We start from the raw sequence: 15,040 nt of genomic DNA, 5'->3' as shown, positions 1-15,040 counted from the left end.
GTCGGTGTAGTGTCCACTCGCTCGTCTGCATTGGATCAACGAAACTCGACTCGAACATCACCACCACGCTGCCGATTATCCCAATCTCATTCACTACCTTGATTTTCGTCCCACGACTTTAGCCTCGTCCTGCTGAAACTCGGGCATCTGGGGCTGAAGGAGTTGTAGACGGACAAGGGCCGGCCTGACCTTTGCACTTCGTATTGATCTACTACCCACCTACCTACCTACCTACCTACATCTCTTCTTCCCGTGCTGCAACTGCCAACGCCGTCGAACCCAACCAACCCGGGTTGCTGCTGTTACCATTGCTTCGCTACCTCTAAACCTTCTTTGCCGATCCGCCCATCATACCAGCGAGGTGACAGTTGTCCCGTGATCTCCGCGTTTGTCCAACAAACTGCATTCCCTTTCTCTTTCCGCCGCAGCCGAGCCGGGGGTTCTCTTGAAGGGGGCGAGGAGAAACACCCGTCTTATTGTCGTTCGATTGCCAATTGCCTCTCTTCAATTCTCTTCGTTGGTCTTTGTGTCTGTGCCTGGTGTCTTGTTTGGTTAATCCCGTGTCGCCAAACCGACACCGCCACCTTTTCTCGTAACAAACAACCAGAGTACCGTTGCAGCAAATCACCAGCCATTCGCCCTTACCCTTCAGGAAGACTACTCGCCGATCAATTGCGCAACCACACTTGACCGACAATCGAATCCGTCGTTCGCCTTTTGTTTATTTCGCTTCACTTTACCTTCTGTTAACCCAACTTTAAACCTCCCCTTCACGAGTAAATTCGTTTTGTTTGTTTCTCCGAATGTGTCTATCGAACCGGCCGGCCTCCTGATATAAACAGCCCTCGGGCTACTCGCCCCTCTCCTTGGCCCATTCCACCCCTATCTTTTCCCATACAGATACAAACACCACACATCCGCCACGATGTCTTTCGGTGTAGCGTTACAGTCGGCCATCTTCTACGTGGTAGCCTGCACACCATGTGCGCAAGCAAGGGAGCATCGCGACTCGAAGAAAAAAGCCAAGAGGGACAGGGAGGAGAAGAATCGAATGCAAGCCGAGATGCCCGAGTTATATCAACACCCAGATCCCTTCAACACGAATCCGTATTGGTCCGAGGAGATCACCATGGGACCCCGTCTGCCGTCGAAAAAGAACGCCAATGCGAGTAAGAGTACTAGCCAAAGAGCACTAAATAGTTCCGGCAGAGACAGTAGGAGCACGACAGTGAGCAGCATAGGCTTAGACAGCACACACATGGGGAGCAGTCCGACAGTCGTACCAGAGGGCGAGGAATTACGACAATCCATAAGTATAGGCTGGTCTGACGACTGGAACAAGAAGCGGTACCAGCGCGAAGACGAAGAGCTTTGGGGCCGCTCTCGGACGGGACATAAGCTGGTGGACGCTATCAAGCAGGCGGGCACCGCCGCCGGACGTAAGATCGAGGCGACTCTGGGCATGGAGAAGGATTCGAAAAACGTGACCGAGGAGGAGCGAACCGACTTTTACAGCCCTACCGTCAAGAACCCGCCGGTCAACGACTACCACCCTCCGGTTGTCAGCCAGCGCCCCAGGAACAAGGGTGCGGCGCAGTGGATGCTGCAGCCTCCTCCACCGGCAAAGATCATGGAAGGCAAGGTTCCCAGCCGGAGTATGAGTCTCGCGAGCCAGGCCAGCCGACGAACTGCTGCGAGCACGCGGAGCGCGCGTACCATGACGGGCGAAGGACCCCCGCTCGGAAAGCGGATGCACGAGAAGATGGTCGAGAAGAAGCTGCGCCAGGGGAGCGACACGCCCACCGAAGCCGAGCTTGCGGCTGCTTTGAACAGGCCTTCCACAGCTCGCCGAAGCACCAATGCAAGCCGCAGCGGTCTGAGCCAGCGCAGCCAGCGCAGCGCCAGGAGCCGCAGCCTGTCCAACGAGTCTTCAGACACCTCCCCGAGATGAAAGTACGCCGCAAGCGACGCTCGCGCGTTCCCGTCACCCCCGAGATTGACTCTTCCGACGATGAAGAATTCTACCGAGGAAATAGCATCGAGTCGCTAGGTGCCATGACCCGCGCGGCGCAGCGACCCAAGCTGGAGACTATCTTCAGCTCGCAGAACAGCGCCCCCAAGTCTGAGCAGAGCAAGCGACCGCAAACTCCCGAAAACAAGACCAAGGTGCGTTCGCCGGCCCAGGAGACTTTCAACAAAGTACCCATGGCTGAAACGCTCGTTCCCGCCCCGAACAAAGATGTCAGCATGTCAGCTGGTGTTGCCGTCCAAGCCTCCGCATAGAGTGCTGGCCGGGCAGACCTGGTGACATTGCGAGATGTTGTGGAACAGCGACCTCTAGCCGAGAGATGCTGGAACGTCGTCGCGGTAAACCCTCTTATTATTTCACTTCGTTCCTTGTAGGAAACCCTTTTTACTAAGGGGACACGTGAGAGCAATTCACTTGTCGGGTTTCGCCCCACGATGTCTCCCCTTTTTTTTCTTTTTCGACTTCATGGGTGGTGTTTTTTATTTACAGCATATTTGTGTTGTCCAATGGGGAAGCATACTTCTGCATGCGAGGCGTTCTGGCTGGGTCCCATCCAAAAAGAGGGAATCAAAGCATAACCAGGGGAGTTGTTTTTTCCATGTTCTTTTGTTTTGTTTTGGATGGTTGTTCTGCATAGATTTACAAGGCATGAGATGAATTGCGCTGTTGCGAGAGAAGAGTCCGGAGCACTCTTTTGGCATCTATTTTACAAAAGGATATGAAACCCGTGCAGGTTGCCACGTCTGGGCAAGTCGGACTGAAGAGGAGAAGGCGCAGCAAGAAAAATAACGGAATATATATTGACGAAGATGTTAACTTACTTTGTGTGCTTTCGCTTTTATGTTGGTGACTTGTCGTGGTCTGACTTTGAATTGCAGGGTATAAAGGGAATATGTGCCTTGTTAATAACTATCCTCGACTGATAAGCAAGATAGAAGCTGTCCACTCACTGGGACGGCGCCCACAACCCATCACTGAATATAAGGCGGAGGAGAAATCAACGAAGCAAAGCCATGCTGCCGGGGCAAGGTAGGTAGTCGAATTTGAGGCCGGTTGGATTTGGAAATACATATGTATGTACGGTTGATCATTCGTAAACGAATCTGCAGTGATCTGCGGCCAGGGGGGCTGCATGCAGTTGCATACATATCATACACACATCTTATATTATACTATATTATATTACTGACATGTGCCTATCCTCGAGTCCAGAAAAAGAAACAAACACCCACAAGTCATGGTCGTGGAAAGCAGCCAATGGAACGAGCATTCGGCGAAAACGCGTAAGTCATTCAAGCATCTCACTTCGTGCCAGTGATGAAGTGGGCGAGACTGTTGGATACCCAGGAGTTACACTAAAGGCGTTCACTCGTTTAGATTGGCATTCACTCGAGCAAGTATTTTGTGAGCACAAACGATCAACCCCAATTATGGTTTCCTCTTCCCAGCTTGCTGACGTACAGAAAAGTGACATTTCCTGCCTCTGTCTCGTCTGATGCCGTATAGCAGAAGAAATCAAGGTTTTGTTATCTCGTGATGCCCTCGTACACTGCAATCGCCATCACTGTGGTCTGGCGCGATGTTCATAAAAACCCGTTCGCAGATCTCAGCGCTCGACCGGGGTCTCTTGTGCCGAAAATAAATTCGTCATTGCGCGAATAGGAGTAGGAGGTATAGCTGAATGAAGTTGTGGGTGGATGTACAATACAAAAAATACAACAAGCCTGGAATCCCTCGCAATGGCCAGCTCAAACAAGGCCTTAAAACTCCGTCCCAATCCAAGCCGAACTTTTTGGTTTGAATGCCCATGCCCGTAAAATATGAATCGCCTAGTTTAGAAAGAGATCTGCAATGCAGTGTGTACAATGCGATCTCGGGAAAGTAATGTACTTTTTGGTGGCAGAATGGGGTGTAAAGGGTCGCTCATTAACGCGGTATTTGTTGTAAGTACGACTGACAACGCCGGGCCATCATCGTGAGATTTGTGGGGTGTTCTGGGTTCATACCTCCCACTCCTCCTCGATCTCGTCATCCGCGGTCTCGTCGGGGGTCAGGGCAGCGAACGAAGAGTTGCTGGTCAGAGCGGGCTTAGCGCTCTTGCTGTTGCCGTTGACGGGAGCAGGGGCGGCAGCCGGAGTCGCAGTAGCGGTGAGATCGTCCGTCGAGGCCAAGTTGGTGGAGCTCTCGTTGGCCTTCTTTCCCCTTTTGGACTTCTTGGTTGTCACCTCGTTCCACGAATCTTCATCCTGGAGCAGCTTCATCTGCTCCTCCTCCGAAGGGACAGCGGAGATCCAAGAATCCTTGAGGCTGCTGGGGGCGGCCGGCTTGGGAGCGCTCGACTTGGTGGCCTTGGCAGCAGGCTTCTGCTCCTCGGTGTCGAGCAACTCGACGAGCTTGGGAGATTCCTCCTCACCAGCCTTGGGCTTCCAGACGCTTTCCTTGTTGGCAGCGGCCATGAAAGCGGAACCGTCCTTGGCGGCACGGCCCTCAGCAACACGAGCCTGTCGACGCTGAGCCTCTTCCAGCTTCTTGCGCTCGACTTCGTCCTCTTGTCTTGCGGCCTTGGCAGCCTCCGCCTTCTTGCGGTTCTGACGCTGCTTCTTGGACTCGACAATCTCGGCCTTCTTCTCCTTCTGCTTCTTGGCCTTAACGGCATCGGTGTCGGTGATTCGCATGACGGAGGGACCGGCAGCAGTCGGCTCAAGCATGTCCGAGACATCGCGGCTATCTGCAGCCACGACCTCGGGCGAGTTTGTCTCGGAGAGGTCGTCATCGGCATCACCAGTGGAGGATGGGAAGGAGCTCTTGTCGTCGGAGACCTCCATCTCCCGAGCGCGTGACTGCTTGATCGACTTGGCCTTCTTATCATCTCTCTTCGCCGCCTCAAACTTGGTGCCGGACTTGGCGCTCGAGTACTGCCTGGCAAACTCATCGTTCATCCTCTTGTTGGCAGCAGCCTCGGCCTCGGCATCGTAGTCGGTGGCTGTCGTCTTCGCAGTGTCGGTCGCGGAGGTGGTGGAGGCAGCTGGCTTAGAGGCAGCTGGTTTCGCCTTGGGCTTGAGAGCCTTCTCGGCCTTCTTCTTGGTGGCGGTGGCTGCTGATGCTGCATTCTTTTCGTACTCGCCAATCGAGGCCTTGGCATGTGACAAGGTGGACTTGCCGGCTGGTTGGCGGCGACCGGCCTTGGTCTGCGCTCTGTAGTAGATCAGGCCACCGACGCCAATGATGACAGCCCATCCTCCGACAGTGGTGATCATGCTGGTGCTGATGTTCTCCATGGCGATGATTGTTTGCCGATTCAAGCTGTGAATTGGGCGTTTGGTGATTGCGACTTCCTTCCTCGCAAGAGTAGAGGCCGTGGGTCGAGCTTGCCAGTAGGAGCTAGTTGTCGCAAGTCAAGCAGGGTGTACCTTGGGCTTGAGAAATCAATGGGGCACCTGGCGACGATGAAGTCTGCGGGCTACACCGGTGACAGATGTTGGAAGGTGAAGAGGAAGCTTGATGAAGCCGCTTTGTGGTCGCCACTGATCGTGGTGAAGACGTGTGATGGTTCAAGAGAGCTAACCTGGTGGATTGGAGAGGGAAGCTGTGTGTCAATAATGAAAGGAGATCGGCGATATGGAATCCGATAAGCCGATGGCTTTGCTTTGACACTGCGGTCTGGTAATGGGGAGGAGGAACTATAATAGTAGGAGTATGGAGAGAAAAGAGAGGTGGATGTGCTGGGTTGGAGGGATGGTCCGCTGGTTCAGGGCAGGCAGAATAATGAATTGACGGGGGAGAGGTGGTTTACAGGGCAGGTGAATATTTGTTTCTGATCGGATCAGATTGGAGAGTGAGTGAATGTAGGGGGAGGTCTGTAAATGGGCAGTCGGTCTTGGCACGTACTTGCTTGACTCTCTCAACGTGGCCATTGGGAGAAAGTGGATCGGACGGAGATATTCTCCATCAACCCCGGCTCCAAGCTCCAAATTCGCCCTCGAGGTAACTCTCCGACCTGGAGACGTGATGGCCCTTGGCCCTAGATGGCCCAGGCACCAGGCAGCCAGGCGACAAGCCAGGCCCGACCGAGACATTGCCAGAGGTCGGTTCAAGCGCCATGACAATCGCCTGATCACCACGGTTCCCATCTTCCATGCCCAGCATGCCCACTGGCTTATTTGCTTTTAGGAACCTGAGTTTGGGGGTTTGCAGCAGGTTCCGGTTGCTCCTCGTTAGAACTGCAGTGACACGCCATCTGTGCGTCAGCATGTATGTATGTATGCATGTACTTACTTGCGTCTTTCAACTCCCTCCTGTGTAGGCAAAGCCGGTAGGCGGTAGGTTACCCAAACGCCTGCCTTCTGCTCTAACCAGCCGCAAGTAGCGCCCTTAAAAATAGCCGGTATGTATAAACATGCGCTTCGTGAAATTGCGGGGTAGTTGCTCACTGTGTCCCCCCCCGCCTCGAAAGGCAACCTAGAAGTAATCTACAGGTACAAGGCAACAATGAGCCTCAACTTTTGAGGTAGCATCCAAGAGAACCTTGAAGACGTGGGAGAGGGCGATAGTACTTGGCCAATGGCTTATATTGATTGCTATGTATCCATCGGGATGTACACGTTGAAGCATCAGGCTTGCCTTCCACTGATACCCGACGGCACTGTGGGCTGAATGACTGCTTTAACTGGGCCACCATGGCTTATCAATCGTAGCAGCAGCACAAGGAATTCAGCCTGGAATTCCCCAGTCAAACTTCGCTTGCTTTTGCTACATACACAGCCAATCTGCGCATCCTGTTTAGTGGCTTGTTGCAGTATAAGCATTCTTATAGAAAATCTTTCTCAGTCCTGCTTTGGCTGTGCTTGCAATAGACAGGTCATTTGCCACCCCCATACTTGCCTCTTTTGCTCTTTTGGGAACCCCGATCAAGTATCGGTATCATATTCAATCATGGCGCCTAAGCAAAGGATCATCTTCGACACCGACCCCGGTAAGGCCCTTCTTCTGGTCAATGATAATGTCTAGTCGCAGTCACGCTCATTATTTGCTTGTTGCGACTTAGGTGTCGATGACATGATGGCCATGCTCCTGGCTCTTGCTTCCTCGCCCGAGGATCTGGAGCTGGCCATGCTCAGCGTGACGTATGGCAACGTGGGGCTCAAGAGCTGTCTCAAGAACGTCGTCGCCATGTTCCACGTGCTCGACAAGGAGATGGAATGGCGCAAGTCTCAGGGCCGGCCCCTGGGCTTCGAGGCTTTGCGGACTTACAAGCCCATTGTGGCTATCGGACCGGAGCACGCTCTGGAAGAGGAGATACTGATGGAGGACGGGTTCCGTGAGTCTTAACTATTCCGTTCTTTGCCACATGATTTCACCGAAGAAAACAAACTGACACTGCTACATAGATGGCTCGGACGGGCTGCACGGAGTTCACGAAACTGTACGCTGGTAATACCTTTTAGAATATGGATTACTCCTGTTGAGGCTGACCTCAGGAACTAGCACCCCCACCTGAACCCGGCGGACACATGGAAGGCCCTCTTCCAGGACGGCGTGGCCGGCGCGGCCGAGGACCCGTCTTTCTACTCTTACTTCAAGCCCTCCAAGCTGCCCGCGCACAAGGAAATGCTCCGGATCCTCAAGGAGGAGCCTGCGGACACCATCACCATCTGCGCCGTAGGACCCATGACCAACGTGGCCCTGGCCGCCGCCGAGGACCCAGAGACCTTCCTCCGCGTCAAGGAGCTCGTCGTCATGGGCGGCGCCCTCGAGGTGCCCGGCAACGTGACCCCCGTGGCCGAGTTCAACACGTACGCCGACGCCATCGCTACGGCGCGCGTCTTCGCCCTGACCTCGGCGGCCCCCGCGTCCACCATGCCCGTGGTGCCCGAGAAGATCGCTAAGCTGGGCCCGTACCCCGAAAGCCTCGGCAAGAAGCTGCGGCTGAGCCTGTTCCCACTGGACATCACGACCCCGCACCTGCTGAACCGCGGCTTCTTCTTCGACACCATCACGCCCCACGTCCAGGCCGGCAGCCCGCTCGCCGCCTGGGTCAACACCATGATGAGCGGCGTCTTCCGCAAGATCGAGGGCAGCTACGGCGACGAGACGGAGCCGGGCTTGTCGCTGCACGACCCCGTGACCATCTGGTACATGCTGACGCACGACCACCCGGGCTGGAAGACGGTGGCCGGCGCTCCCGAAGACATCCGGGTCGAGACGTCGGGCCAGTGGACGCATGGCATGCACATCATCGACCGCCGCGGCCGCAAGCGGGCAGAGCTGGCGGCCGAGGAGGTCCTCGGCGATGACTTTGGCTGGCTGAGCGCCAGGAGGGGCAACAGGGTGTACCGCTTCGCTGAGAGTCCTGGCTTTGACAAGTTTGCGCCAGTGCTGATGCAGCAGCTCTTCGGCAAGATATAGAATAGATAGATTTTCATGACTCGGGGGGCATCCTTCGATTGGATAGAACAAAGTCTCCAGAATAGAAGATGTCAGCAAGACGCAAGTGTGTGGTATCATTTAGGCAGAGCGTACCCCCTCTACCAGCAGTTTGGTATCGAATCCTATAGCCAGCCGCCAACCAAAGTAAAAGAACAAGACATTACAATTCCTCAACGCCCTAGTTATGCAAGAAGAAGGCTCCCCGGCCTCTCTCCATCCCCTCCCCATCCCCTCTCCGTGTTGTTCGTCCGATCGATCGTGATGTCGAGGGGGATGGTTGGTGCTGGAACAGACGAAGGGGGCCTAGACATGTTTGATGCCGCCAATGGCTTCCCCCTTCACCTTTTTCCAGTCGATGCTGTTGTCAAGCTCTACCTCTACGAGTCCAACGGTGCAGACATTGTCGCCGCGTACAATGTAGAGACCACCCATAGGCACTTCGCTCGAGGCTTCGTCGTCGTCTTGCGAGCGGATCACGCGTTCCACTGCTTTCAGTAATACCTGCTCCCCCATATATTATCAGCCATCTGCTGTAAAGCTCGTCTCCGGCGAATCAGGGGAGCTTACCAGGTTGGTTTGTGTGTCGTAACTGGAGAGCTCTCCGACCAGGATGCGGGAATCAGCCGTCATCACGCATACTTTCTCTGCCAGGTTGTGTCAGAAACCACCCATGCTGTAAGCTCGAGTGCGAACTATTTTTGGTGCCATAGGGGGGCCGAGTGTGCTGGTCAGGGCGGCGAGTTGAACTTACTGTTCAGATAGGGTGCGAGCGACATGTCGACGGTGTTGATCCTACTGGAAGGAGTGATCTGGGTAATCTTGACAAGGCTGAGCGCGGCAATGAAAGAAAGGATGACGCTAGCTTTTGACAATGGCAGTCTGGAGTACCACGGGGCCCTCTCGTGTACGGTTTCCTGCGTAATAAAAAGCGATTGAACGGATGGTCTCTGCTAGGTCCCTTGGCTTGATCAATGCATTGCTGGCTGAAGCTCAAAATCCGACGAGGCTCAAAAAAGAAGGCCGCCCGCTACAGGCGGTAGGCCTTCTGGCTAGCTGGTAGGCCGCCCGTGGAAATGGCCCAAGCGTATCCTGGTGGGGAACAGACACAACAACGCATTGCATTCGGCACTGTCATTTCTGGGCAGGCGCGCCTCCGCGCACATACATACTAATACATACATACGTACAGTAATTTTTGGAGAACAGGCCTCCGATCAATCACTGGTAGGCTTGCCGGAGTAGTAAGACCCAAGATCAGCACACAGCCAAGCAGGCTTTTCGTTTTCGGTCGTCCAACACACGCAGTACATATGTAGCCCGAGGGCAATTATGACTGGAGCAGGGGACTGGAAATGGATAACAGGGTCTCGGCAGACGGGCTTCCAGTGTTGCTCCCAAAAAGGATGCTTCCCACTTCGCACTGCGCCTCGCAATCACCACCAGGGACCAGGCATATACGGGGCGTGGCGGCTCTGGGAAACCGTCTGAATCCAGCCACGCGCCGTTGGTTCCTGCGCAAGTGCGAAAGCAAACTACTAGTACTTGCGAGAAGCCTGAGGAACACGGCGAGAATATAGAAAACTCAGACCAATCAAGCGGTTGGGTGTTGGTGATGAGCTTTGTTTCGAGTCCGCACTTTGTTTCATCAGGCCTCGGGCAAGCGAGACGGGGTGTGCCAATTGGTCAGACGAAAAGCTTGTCTGTACCCCACGCCGCGGCTTTCCCGCCCACTGGCGCCCCCATTTACTGCCCATTGGCCCATTGGCCCCCTTGGCCCCTGGTAAAAGCGCCCCTAGGCTGCCACTTGCCACTTATTCGCTGGTAGCTGGTAACCCAACTGAACCAACACCAAAGGCAGCTCCTGCAGATCCCGGTTCATATGGCCCGAAGGCAATCCTTCCTTGCTAGCCTTTCCCCCTTCGCCTCTTTGCGTCGCCTCCAATGGAAGCTCGCGTAGTGTGAAGATCCCGTACGCATGGGTCGTCAGGGGTAGCAGGGTAGGCATGTGCGAGCCGTATGTGGGTGTCTCTTCGGCCACTCGCAACTCGGCGAGAATACAAAAGGAACGGGCTACGCCACTAAGATCTGACTTGATATTCACTCCTGTCACCTCCAGCCGTATCCAGCTTACTTTGCTCCTCGTCGTATCGTCCTTCATTTCTCCGACCTCCATTCATTCATTCACTCCGTCGTCTAGCACCTCGTCATTGTTTCTCGGTTGAGCCTCTCTCGTGACCACCCACCCACAATCTGATTCTTTGATTGTCGCTTGCTCTGTTCTTTGTCCGGTCCTTCAAAGCTCTCTGTTACAATTACTTTGATCTCTTGCCCGAGGTATTAAGACCTGCAGTCCGCCGCGGGAAGCCATCGAGTTACAGTGCTACATATTTTGAGCACATCGAACAAAAAACGAACATACCAAAATAGATCGTTTGAGACGATCTTGTCGACGATACTCTTTCACTTCACCATCACCAACCACACCACTTTTATACAGAGCTAGTCTCTCCTTCACCTTCATCATGCAATTCACCTTTGCCGCTTCTCTCCTCCTGGCAGGACTTGCTGTGGCCTCTCCCATCGAGCGCCGCGACGGAGGCGCTCCTGTCACTGCTGTCGATCAGATCCTCCAGATCGCCCCCAAGTCCAAGACGTGTGACGGCTCCGCCGATTGCCGCACTGCCGAGCAGGCCGCGCCTTTCCTGATCCAGGCCTTCCAAGACCACAAGGTCTACAATGCGGCCCAGATCGCCGGCATCCTGTCCCTCATGGCCTTCGAGTCCGTCGAGTTCAAGTACAAACACAATGTCAGCCCCGGCCGCCCCGGCCAGGGCACCGCCAATATGCAGATGTACCCCAACAACATCAAGTATGCCGCCGCCATCCCTGATCTCAAGTCCAAGGCCGCGGCCTTCACTGAGAACAGCCCCGACGACCAGAAGAACGAGCTCCTGGCTCTGGTCACCGACGACAAGTACAACTTCGGCTCCGGCGCCTGGTACTTCGCCACCCAGTGCGACAAGAGCGTTCAGGATTCCCTGGCCTCCGCAAGTGATGACGGCTTTGCTGCCTACATGAAGTGTGTTGGCGTCACCGTCACTGACGAGCGCAAAGCCTACTGGCAGCGGGCCAAGAAGGCCTTCAACCTGTAAAGACCTACAAACGATAGGGAAGGATTTCCCTCCATTCTCTCGGAGCTCCTTGACTTGAGATCGTATCACATTCGATTCTCGGGGTTCTTTTTTTCAAGTGTATATACATTTTTCTACTTTCTTATGATATCCATGAGCGTTATGATACTGTGATTCGGCCGACACACCACAAAAGCATGAAGACAAACATTAACAGTTCTTACATTATTCACTTGTTCTTACCACGCTAGATTTCCATGTTCGTGACTCTTCCGCATTGTTATTTGAGAAGTCCTCTACCTGTTGGATGAGACGGCCAACCCGCCCAATGTCGCTTCTGTTGGTAAGACGCTCTGATTCTGATGACCCGTCGCCAGCCTCTAAATAAACTGTCAAAAAGCATAGTATAGGAGCTTAATAAGCTTAGGTACGCTTGTAAGCGCAGTAAAGGGAGATAAGTCAATGTTGATTCACTGATTATTTTACCTAGCATTGATTCCAATGTGGCTTCAGGCATAGTTGGCATGTGTGATGCGACATGGTAAAATAACACTTGGGTCGAACCCTCAGAGCAAGGTTTTCGTATTTTACATACTTCATCGCCCGATAAACCAGCCTGATAGAGCAGCAACCCTAATGAGGACAGTCATAAGAAAAAGGGAGCACTTACTTCGGCAACGGAGATGCATCACCTCTTAGATGAAAAATAATTATCTCTCGTTGGAGTAGCTAACTCATGGTCCTGATAACTAAACGAGATTGCACGTTATTCTCCTCCCCAAGCCAATTTACCTTGTCGTCACCGTTGATTGCGACCTTACAATACCCATCCTGAACGACCGAGACTTATCATGGTTCAAGTCTCGTTCAACATTGGGGCGGCAGTCGAAAATGCCTCGATCACCGCATCATGGAGTTTCAACATAGGATGGTCCGTTCCGTCTTCTACCAAAGAGGGGAAACTCACGTCGACGACGGCCTCCGCCGCCATCGCCACCACGACCTCCTTCCCCGTGAATGGCTCAACTACGCCGTCAGCAGCATTGACCGCCGACGCCGCCGCTATTACTTCCTCTCCGCTGGAGCACATACTGGCCCCTCTACTGCTTCCACCAAATGCCATGCCAGGTCATGACTTGACGGCGCTGCCGCCCACTGTGGGGGGTTTTATTATGCAGCTCATCGGCACCACATTGTTTTGCTGCGGGCTCGGTCTACTCGCCGTGGGCTCAGTCATGATCGTCGGGGCGGCGTTCATGGGTATTGTGTATGGGCTCGTAGTGAGCGTGCTTTATGTGCGGCGTTGGCTGCAGATGTGGTGGCGGCGGCAGCGTCGCACGGAGGTGCTGGTGTTAAAGGAGGTGCCGGGAAAGGGGCAACAGACAGTGGAGGGCAAGGCATATGACGATTTAGAGGACAAGGAGATAACAGACGGCTCAGAGGATACCCCGCCATCGTTGTCGTCGTCGTCGTCGTCGTCATCAGTCATTTTGTAGTTATTCAAGTGTATAACAATGAGATTACCAGAATAAACATTTTTTTCCCTCCTCCAGAAGCTTTCCCGGAAACTGGAGGCATCAGAGGTTTGGAGTGAATCATTATGCGATTACTGTTTGTATTTCCAGCCTAGTGATGGCATACCAGACAGAGCATGGGGCTTCCTGTTTTCCCCGATCAAAATATGCCTGGAGATTCCCAAGAGATCTTGTCAAGGATAGGCCGCGAAGACGAAGGAGGGGCTGCGGAAAAGAAATGATTTGACAAAATGACAACGCTTTGTTATTAGGTAAGTCTATGTATGCAAGGCCTTCCCTCTCTTGGTAAGTAGTCGTCAAGGGGTCGGGGCGCTTTGTATACTAAATCTATCCTGCCACGTGATCCCCGTCGGGTATAGTCTGTCCTCTTCTAGATCTAGGCGTAGTTCCGCCGTCCCTGCAGCCGACCTCTGGGTCGCCGGCCGGCTGCCGCGTCTAGTTTCTCCGACGCCCGTCAATAAGCCGTGGTTATGCAACGGCACGCTCCCGAGGTCGATCCCGCCGCCGCCTGCCGCGTCTAGCGAGTACGACCGGCCGCGGCCGCGACCGCCGTCAAAGCCGACGCCAAGATCTTCGACCCTTTGATTCTGCTTCATGCTGCCGTTGACGACACCCCCCGAGCCCGCCCATAGATAGTGGCCCGCCACCGCCCCCAAAGGATCGCCCGGTCCCCCAAGCCCGAAATACGCTTGCGGCGACTGCGGCTCGACGGCCGTCGTGGCCGAGGTCATGTCGTTAAGGGGGTTGGAGGCTTGCACGACCTTGGCAATCAGCTCTGCCAGGTTCAGCTCAATGTGGAGCTTGATGAGGTACGTCAGAGGGTGAAATTGTATGTAGCTAATTGGAAACACACAGTCATGGTCAGCAAGCCAGTTTAGAAAACGGGGACTAGTTTTTGGGTAGGTCGTACATTAGACCGCTCGGAAGTGACATGGATCCGATCAGAACCAACTGCCAAAGTAGTCAGTATATTATGATTTCCCTCCCCCTGGGGTAGCAATAGCAATGGGGCTACTCACATCCAGAGACACCGAGATGCAGACCATGGCGATGTTGTAGCGGAAGAGGGCCCAGTACTTGGTGAGGCCGTTGGCGATGAGTTTGGTGCGGACCACCCAGAGGAAGTAGGTATTGAGCCCGGCGTCAATGGTAGCGAAGATAGCCTTTTCGGTGCGGTCCCAGATGTCGTTGAGATGGGTGTAGCGGTTAGAGATCTGCAGCTGTGCCGGGATCCAGATGCAGAAGACGCTGATGTTGATGAGGGTGATGGCGACAAAGGTGCCGAGTTGCAGCTGCCGCGCCCGGCGCCGGTCCACGACTAGCAAGGAAATGCGGTTGAGGATGATTTGGAGGATGCATTGCATCTGTATCGTCCATAGGCATACTGATACGAGATCAAAGGTCAGATAGGGGGCCTTAACTCGGATTTGACGGGTAGATCGCCGCTTTGTGGTGGAGCTTACAGATGGCGAAGAATAGCCAAAAACTAGAAAGGGGAGGATCACATCGTGTCAGTACTCTTTCGAAAAAGGGTAAGTATCAAGGGGGTGTGAAGTCTGCTAACCTGGGTTGGATCATCCCCTTGAGGAAAAACCAGCAGACGATGGAGATGGTAACGCTGGAGAGCCATTCGGCCCAGATCATGGCGACGTAGGCGCTGAGGCGCCTCCTCCGCCGGCACACGGTCCAGGTCTGCCGGGACGCCTTGGTGGCGGTAAAGACGGCACAGCACAAAGACGCGCCCCAGATGATGCTGCAGAGTTCCATGTCGGGCGCCTGTGGGATCCCGGACCGGAACCATGGCGGTATCAAGAAGCCTCTATTGTCATCCATGGTATTAGGTGTTGTGGTATCGCATATCTTGGGCTTTTTCGCTTCTTTCGTTCGTTCGTTGCCGCCGCGGAACGGCCGGCCGTGGC

The 15,040-nt window shown here is 54.2% G+C and overlaps 8 protein-coding genes across 8 annotated transcripts; 4 read left to right on the top strand and 4 right to left on the bottom strand.

Moving 5' to 3' along the window:
- Positions 1–925: 925 nt before the first annotated feature.
- Positions 926–2,283, top strand: PG998_005368 (uncharacterized protein; the record flags this gene model as incomplete). The annotated part of the gene is made up of 3 exons (XM_066872186.1): positions 926–1,169; positions 1,320–1,874; positions 1,928–2,283. The coding sequence occupies 3 exons, from the start codon at positions 926–928 to the stop codon at positions 2,281–2,283; spliced, it is 1,155 nt and encodes a 384-aa protein (XP_066732283.1).
- A 1,746-nt stretch (positions 2,284–4,029) lies between these two features.
- On the bottom strand, positions 4,030–5,307 carry PG998_005367 (uncharacterized protein; the record flags this gene model as incomplete). Its single annotated transcript, XM_066872185.1, has 1 exon — positions 4,030–5,307. The coding sequence occupies one exon, from the start codon at positions 5,305–5,307 to the stop codon at positions 4,030–4,032; it is 1,278 nt and encodes a 425-aa protein (XP_066732282.1).
- Positions 5,308–5,977: 670 nt separating this feature from the next.
- PG998_005366 (uncharacterized protein) lies at positions 5,978–6,175 on the bottom strand (the record flags this gene model as incomplete). Its single annotated transcript, XM_066872184.1, has 1 exon — positions 5,978–6,175. The coding sequence occupies one exon, from the start codon at positions 6,173–6,175 to the stop codon at positions 5,978–5,980; it is 198 nt and encodes a 65-aa protein (XP_066732281.1).
- Positions 6,176–6,961: 786 nt separating this feature from the next.
- PG998_005365 (uncharacterized protein) lies at positions 6,962–8,434 on the top strand (the record flags this gene model as incomplete). The annotated part of the gene is made up of 4 exons (XM_066872183.1): positions 6,962–7,001; positions 7,074–7,346; positions 7,417–7,451; positions 7,514–8,434. The coding sequence occupies 4 exons, from the start codon at positions 6,962–6,964 to the stop codon at positions 8,432–8,434; spliced, it is 1,269 nt and encodes a 422-aa protein (XP_066732280.1).
- Positions 8,435–8,758: 324 nt separating this feature from the next.
- Positions 8,759–9,231, bottom strand: PG998_005364 (U6 snRNA-associated Sm-like protein LSm8; the record flags this gene model as incomplete). The annotated part of the gene is made up of 3 exons (XM_066872182.1): positions 8,759–8,956; positions 9,023–9,099; positions 9,207–9,231. 3 exons carry the CDS (start codon positions 9,229–9,231, stop codon positions 8,759–8,761), a joined length of 300 nt encoding a protein of 99 aa, XP_066732279.1.
- A 1,746-nt stretch (positions 9,232–10,977) lies between these two features.
- On the top strand, positions 10,978–11,607 carry PG998_005363 (uncharacterized protein; the record flags this gene model as incomplete). Its single annotated transcript, XM_066872181.1, has 1 exon — positions 10,978–11,607. The coding sequence occupies one exon, from the start codon at positions 10,978–10,980 to the stop codon at positions 11,605–11,607; it is 630 nt and encodes a 209-aa protein (XP_066732278.1).
- An 830-nt stretch (positions 11,608–12,437) lies between these two features.
- PG998_005362 (uncharacterized protein) lies at positions 12,438–13,082 on the top strand (the record flags this gene model as incomplete). Its single annotated transcript, XM_066872180.1, has 1 exon — positions 12,438–13,082. The coding sequence occupies one exon, from the start codon at positions 12,438–12,440 to the stop codon at positions 13,080–13,082; it is 645 nt and encodes a 214-aa protein (XP_066732277.1).
- A 335-nt stretch (positions 13,083–13,417) lies between these two features.
- Positions 13,418–14,954, bottom strand: PG998_005361 (uncharacterized protein; the record flags this gene model as incomplete). Its single annotated transcript, XM_066872179.1, has 5 exons — positions 13,418–13,958; positions 14,032–14,072; positions 14,141–14,505; positions 14,585–14,607; positions 14,686–14,954. The coding sequence occupies 5 exons, from the start codon at positions 14,952–14,954 to the stop codon at positions 13,418–13,420; spliced, it is 1,239 nt and encodes a 412-aa protein (XP_066732276.1).
- Between the last annotated feature and the right edge of the window lie 86 nt (positions 14,955–15,040).

Source organism: Apiospora kogelbergensis (assembly GCF_038363985.1).
Source record: "Apiospora kogelbergensis strain CBS 113332 chromosome Unknown utg000003l_segment0_segment0, whole genome shotgun sequence".
In the NCBI taxonomy this organism is placed as follows: Eukaryota; Fungi; Ascomycota; class Sordariomycetes; order Amphisphaeriales; family Apiosporaceae; genus Apiospora; species Apiospora kogelbergensis.
The sequence above is the reverse complement of the archived record's forward strand: the minus strand, read 5'-3'. Positions and strand labels throughout refer to the sequence as shown.